Source organism: Saccoglossus kowalevskii, chromosome 6 (assembly GCF_978046115.1).
Source record: "Saccoglossus kowalevskii chromosome 6, keSacKowa6.1, whole genome shotgun sequence".
NCBI lineage: Eukaryota > Metazoa > Hemichordata > Enteropneusta > Harrimaniidae > Saccoglossus > Saccoglossus kowalevskii.
Genome location: NC_140646.1, coordinates 27,963,246 through 27,970,707, shown reverse-complemented (window position 1 = coordinate 27,970,707; position 7,462 = coordinate 27,963,246). Strand labels below are relative to the sequence as shown.

At 33.0% G+C, this 7,462-nt stretch overlaps 1 protein-coding gene across 3 annotated transcripts in view; it reads right to left on the bottom strand.

The window, feature by feature from the left end:
* Positions 1 to 436: 436 nt before the first annotated feature.
* LOC100375220 (palmitoyltransferase ZDHHC3-like) overlaps positions 437 to 7,462 on the bottom strand; it is a 61,739-nt gene continuing 54,713 nt past the window's right edge. For 2 of the 3 annotated variants that reach the window (XM_085500301.1, XM_085500302.1), the window contains 3 exons: positions 5,670 to 5,751; positions 3,353 to 3,498; positions 437 to 2,965 (listed from right to left, as the gene is read on the bottom strand). In XM_085500301.1, the coding sequence (XP_085356427.1) occupies positions 2,801 to 2,965; positions 3,353 to 3,498; positions 5,670 to 5,751 (393 nt within the window). In that variant the 3' untranslated portion in view covers positions 437 to 2,800. The remainder of the gene's footprint in view (positions 2,966 to 3,352; positions 3,499 to 5,669; positions 5,752 to 7,462) is intronic. The other variant, XM_006817345.3, reaches the window with a different exon arrangement.

The following is a 7,462-nucleotide window of genomic DNA, read 5'->3' as shown; positions in this document are numbered from 1 at the left end:
TTAATACTAATTTGATTAAGTTATTGTTGTGCAATAAAACAAACAAACAATAACTCTTTCTCATTGCAGTATGTTCATCACAGCAGCCGTCGTCTATACAATATATGTGAATAAACCCAGAAAATTATAACCCCCCCTCCTTCACTCTTGGAAAAATTATTAGCCCCCCCTTTTCATATACAGAAAATGGAAAGCCCCCTCTAGAATTGCCCGGCACCCCCCAGGCCAGATTAACTGGTGATTCCCTTATGTTGACCAGATTTTTTTTTATTTGAATGCAACTGACAAAAACCTTGTCATCAGTAAAAGGCAAACAAGTTATGACAATACAATCCACAGATTTTACAATGGAAGCGCCCTCTTGTATTGAATACAGCACAAAATGAGTCATACCATATCACTAAAACACAAATATATTCACATCAGAATTCAGTAATACCTTGAAATATTTATTTCATAATTTGTACAGCTACATACAATAATGTGCATAAATTTGTGATTCAGTCAAATAAATCACTGCACTGAAAACCATACACAACATTAATTATATCATTTTTATAAGAAAATTAGCAATATACAACCAGGAGTGAAGTATTTGTGTTGATTGTAAACTCACTGTGTACAAGTGTTATTACAACACTTGCACATTCTGTCACTGTGTTACATTGCAATGGTAAATGATGTGGATGTGCAGAATATTGTCTCATTCACTCATGGGTTCTTTGAACTAACTAACCAATCACATGATATCATTCACTAATGTTATTTGAACTAACCAATCACATGGTATCATTCACTAATGGTTATTTGAACTAACCAATCACATGATATCATTCACTAATGTTATTTGAACTAACCAATTACATGGTATCATTCACTAATGTTATTTGAACTAACCAATTACATGGTATCATTCACTAATGTTATTTGAACTAACCAATCACATGGTATCATTCACTCATGGTTCTTTGAACTAACCAATCACATGGTATCATGCAATAATGTTCTTTGAACTAACCAATCACATTATTTCATGAAGTTTTAACTAAGCAATCACTAATTGTAATTTGAGCCAATCACATAGCATTCACTCATTGCTGTATGAACTAACCAATCACCTGATGCCATTTGCTTACTGATGTTTAGCTAATCAATGATTGGAAATTTTATGAAAGCATTATGAGTATTCAACAAAATGCATTATGGATCATAAATATCCTAAAGTAATACTTAAAACTTCAAAAAATAAATACAATTACCGGTATAATAATTATATGTCTAGTGAAAAGTAAAAGTACAAACTGATCACATAATAAAATGTTATTCAAGTCTAAAACTAATTTTAATATACAACTGACAAATAAATCATGCAATACCATTATATTAATTACAAAAAGTCATTTTTACAAAAATATTACAAAAGAGCACTGTAAATTGACATACAGTATCTATATATTCGCCACAAATGGCTATATTTAATGTGTACTAAGCTCCATCTACTCCTAGAATTCTCCCATCAAATCTTTTTAAATAAAGGTCTGCTTATAAAGGTACAGTATATGTGTATTGAATGCAATAAAAATACATTTGAAAATAACACATTTTTTCATTGTTGATGCACGACTATAAACACATACAAATGTGATTTTAATAATCAAGTACTGTGAAACATTTTATTTTCACTTCAAGTTTATTTTTGCTGAAGAGGTTACAAATCAATGACAAGGAATTCCAGTGCGAATGAATTTGAGCAATGGCGGCATATTTGATTTACTAGATAAATAAACCCCTATTGCGCTTTGACCTCAGCTCGTCAACTCTAAGTGACTGAATGGTATTATTTAGTATTGACAATACTTATTTTCTGTACTACTTCGTGATGACTGTCATTCAGCAGACTCATGTCTATAGTGTATGTAAATTACAGTACTGTTCTGAAGACTGGTCTTAATTTATGAACAGGTTTTGAACACCAATGCAATCTGTCTCTTTTATGGCAATCTTTTGAAATAGAGTCTGTACAAATAAGCTTTGTATCATTTACTTTAAATTCATTGGTTTTTTTGGAAAGGGAAAGAATAATATGAAATAAAAAAGCAAATTTTGAACTGTTTTGAGTAGAAGATGTCAATACCTATCAAAGGAAGTGCATGGGATGAAATCACACAATATGGTACATGTGGTTAGATATCATGATACAAATCCCTTACATAGTCACCATATGTTGCATTCAGAGGACAGCGACCTTACAAACATTCCTTTTGATGGTTCATCAGCACAGTTGCACAAAACCTTTTTCGACATACACATAAAATAAATTGTCTATCAAAATCACAAAAAACAAAAAAAGTATGGCCACATTATGGATCATACCATGAATACACAGGACTGAAAAAATGCCAAAAACTAACAGTATGTAAGAAGCTGTTTCAAAATTGTAGTTTTTTGTATACAAATACAAACATGAAAATTATTCTTACATCGAAAACCCCTTTTCCTCACAGTGGTTTGTTATCCTCAAAATGCAGTCAACCGTACTACTAGTATTTGTTTGTTGCAGATAATACAATAAATCTCATAATAATTGAAAAGTTAAAACAAAGCTGCGTTAATTAATAAAATAATTAAAATTTAGCCATCTGCAACAATTACGTTTAATAGAATTTGCAACTAAAACTATGCAATATTTAAATTCACCTAGGGAGACTTTATTACAATGATCTTTATTGCTCCCTTGTGTAGAATATAACCTCCACATTAAGGCATACCTAAGGAGTTAATCAATCAGGTTTGATATATGTTACACAACATACTGGTACGGTGTAGTCTTGCCGCTGTTCAAGTTGGGAGATGAGAATGGAGAAAACCAGTGAATGGAAAACTTGCCACCAAATACAGATCTGAGGGCAAACCATTTAGATTTCTTCGTCCAGGTTGGTTTGTCTTGCTTCAATTGTTCTATACCCTGCAAGCAAGATAAATGAATAATAAATTTGATACTGATTAAACTAGCACAGAATATACGCTGATGAACGAAACAAAATCTGCAGAAAAGAAAAACTTCTATTATTATTCTATTATGGAGTACTTTATTTTGTGTGGGCAGATATTTTAATTCATGCAGGCAACAGCGCCCTCTGTAGGTCATTAGCATACATTTTTTACATTTTGTTTTTGTACAATTATCCAAACTTGTATTCATTTCAACAATTCTTTGTAGTTTCAAAGAGCATTTTTACAGATGAACCCTGGAAAGGCTCTTTCCTGTAAATCAAGACCACTAGAGTTTTCTATAAATATAGCAGACGAGTCAACTAAATGAAGTAACATGTATTACATAGACTTTACTCACCGTTTCATCGGTGCAAATTGAATGCACTTGGGTACAAAACATAATAGCAGTAAATAAGGCAAATAGAACTCCCTCAAATATCATGAATATAAGTAATATCACTGTGGCTGGCGGTGAGTACCTACTGCAACCTGCAGATAAAAAGGCTATGATAAATTAGTAATCAGTTGTGTAATAACTGTACTTTACATATGTAGGATAGGGTGAGAACCAACATCATTTTAATGGTGACTTATTATAAATACCGGTAGCTTTAATGTCCCATGTGAGGGACAAAGTTTGCGAGATAACATTGAAATTGCAGCCATTCGGTCATCTTGAAATAAACTGTCAAACGAATACATGTGTGACATAATGTATGTTTAAAGTTTGAACATGAATATGACCAGTCAAGGCAAATCCACGAGGCATATCATTAAAGGCATGCATGGAAGTCAATCTGTAAGTCCCATTTTCAACAGCGTCCCAACAACCTGCTACAAAGACTACAACTAAATTAGACAATAGGTGGAATGGTGGGTGGGGCACTTTAGTAACCTGTTACCCAAATGACTAAATATGACCAAATCCTGCTACCTTATTGGAAGATCATTTCATGAACAGCTGGTCATGCAGTGAATACATATACATACATACTTGTCACATCTCGTATCATTACATCTAATACTCAAAAACTTCAAACATGTTGAATTCTTAAATCTGAACAAACCTGACGCCGAAAACTATTCAATCAAAGTCATAAGGCCAGTCACACCGTTATGACTTGTCATGACTGAATGCATTGGAGTGTGAAAAATTAGAATGTGTGTGGTGGGCTTTACGTAATCATATTAATCTAGTGTATAGTACATTGAGACTGTCTTGTAACTAAAAATGTACAAGTTAAGAATCATTTGAGTTGGTTCATAGATCCTGTACATTTGTACTCAACTCTTCTGCAATATTTATGCATAAAAATTTTAGTATTGACTGCAAGATTGATTCATAATGACATTGGAGATGTTGACATAAACAGTCAACAGCTGAACCAAATACGTGTATTTTTATATTTATGTAAAATCTAATTTATCTTACAAATTTATGAACTATTCATATTTACACAAAACCAACAAAAAAGCTTATATAACTGAATTTAAAGAAGTGTGTCTGACAACAAAGACTGCACTATAATGCAAAATTGCGAGACAATCCAAGGTAATAACAATGACTATAATGGCTGCTCTATTATTATAGTATTTTTTTGAAATGCTTTTTTAGCCAGACTACAGTTCAAGACATTGAATGTCACTTATTGAAATTTATGTAAGATACATTCAACATATTAGTTCATAATAATTATTTTTATTTGCTCAGTGCCACAGAGATGAACTGCTGACAACGATCTTATTGCACTCATGAGGCTGAAACACTGCATGCATCAAACTGTAGTAGGTGAGGGGCATGCCCTATTGCTTGATCACATCTTGCTGCAAATAGATTCATCTTACTTTATGAATAATTCATTGACATTCAAACTGCGAGAATACTAATAAATGACTACTACATCACAATGCAACTTTTTATAAGTTACGAAACAGACACTGTAATGATGCAGCCAAAATTATTTTAACTATTTTTGACATGGTAAGCTGTATTAAGATTCATATAGGAATTTATTGGCACAGGAATTCAGGGATAATGGAAGATTAATAAGTCAGAAATTTAGTAATTCATTTTTAATCTATGAAAGTGGTCTAATCCCTGCAGGGACTGTGTGTTTAGCAAAAGGTTAAGTGAGATCATTTTTATAAATCAATTCCAAACAAATAAATCTGTCTCTCTCAATAAAAAATTTGATTGGATACAAATCACATACACTGACTGCGAAATGAATAAAACGTACCGAGAAATGAAAATGAGGACTACAATGAAGTAATGTTGCAATCCAAACTAACTTTCCACAATTAATGATGAGAAATGGAAAACTACCGAATGAAGAATCTATTCACATGATCCAACAATCCACAATCAGTGTACTAGACATGGGATTAGACATGTGCAGATATACATGTGTAGGTATATTTGCTTCAGACAGACATTTACTTAATACCAGTCTTTACTGACAATATCTTCGTTGGAGTTCATATCATGCAACCTTGTTTCATGAGGAGATCAGTCAGACTGTCTCCGTGGCATAAAGTAACCACTCTGTCTCGGCAATGTCAGGAGTTCAACTAATTATAAAGTCAATCATTTCACTGAAACGACTGTTAAAGACAAGTAGATGAGCATGACAATCACAAAAGCCATGATAAATGACATATTGATGAATACTTACTGCTCCACTGTGAGTTGATGCAGGAAGCAAAATGCCATATTCCTAAAAACAGTCCGTAAATTGAGATTAAAGCTATGTACATCTGAGAGAAAATATGAAGAAGAAAAAAAAAAACAATATCAGAGATTTGGAAATCTATTTAGTATTATTAAGTCGAATCTTGCCACGAAGTATACATGTGCTTGTATATTAATGATGTACGACTTTTGACTACCAATATACAGCAATTTAATGTACAATTACCTAACACGTACAATGGCAGAATTTAACAGCACTGTAAAGTACAATTTATAAATGACAGATTCATTCAGAGTTGCTCCCATCAAAGAACAGAAAGTACACACTTTTTTTACTTTAACTCCATTTTCATGAATCATAAATTATGATTGCATCAAATAAAAATTGAACATTTTATCACTTAGTTATTGCTAATGTGCTCAGTCTTTCTTCAAATGATAAAAAAAACACATAAAATTGCACCCGACTTTATCAGTGCTATACGTTACGTCATATGTATCTGATTGAAATGACATGTACACTGAGCACAGAAAATCTAAAGTTGTACACCATTAACTAAAAAGCATGCTGCCAGCTGAAAATACAGTGAGCATGGCAATGTGAGAAGACTGCCCTCATAAGAATCAATTCCGTGATATCATGCTGCAGGAGATCAAAACAGTTCAGTCAAGAGAAAGGCAGAATTGAATACGTCAAAAACAAGCCATGCATGGCACAGTCCCCGTTAGTTATCAAATTTAAGATATATAGTTTTGTTTATAGTAATATAGCTGGAATATAACTATGTCAGGAATATGATTTTTTTAACATTAAAATGATTGACATTTGTATCTGATCCTCAAACAAGTACTTGTCCATATTGAGAGATATTGCTCTGGAACAGCATTCAAAATCAGCCATTTTGAATACATGTATATATCTACAACATGATGTATAACGAATATATAAAATTTGAATATAATCAGTCAAAGCATTTAGGAGATATGGTTCTAGAAGCCCAATCATTAGAACAAAATGGCCGCTAGTCAGCCATTTTGAATCCAATCTGAAAAATAAAATGACGTGCATCAGGAACCTGTAATGTCTAATGTATGTTATAAGTTTGAACAAAATCCATCCATAAATGCAAGATATTTGATGATTTTTTAGCACAAAAATGACCACCATTCGGCCATTTTGAATTGGATCGTCAAACGATGTATAATGAATATTTAAAATTTGAACATAATCAGTCAAAACAAGTCAGAGATATGGGTCTAGAAGCCCATTCATTAAAAGCCAGTCGGCCATTTTGAATGTTATCTGAAAAACTAAATTATTTGCATCAAAGTCCCATAATGTCTAATGTATATATCAAGTTTGAACAAAATCCATCTGTAAACAACTGAGAAATGCTTGATTTTTATGATTTTTTGCATAAAAATGGCCGCCATTCGACCATCTTGAATCAGATCATGAAACAAATTGATGTGCATATGTATAATATCATGTGTGATGTATGTGTGAAGTTTGATTGTGATTGGTCAAGGTATTTCTAAGATACAGGTTCGCACACACGCATGCACGCACACACGCACGCAGGCACGGACACACACGCACGGACACACGGAGGTCAAAACATAAGTCCCTGTTTTCGGACTGCGTCCGAATGGGGACTAAAAAAACCTGTCAATAAACAAGCTGTTCTCTGATTGGTCTGAATCTTAGGGTCGGGTAGCCAATCAGACAGAATCTTCTAAGTAGCTTCACATTGACTCCATACATGTAGCTGTGCA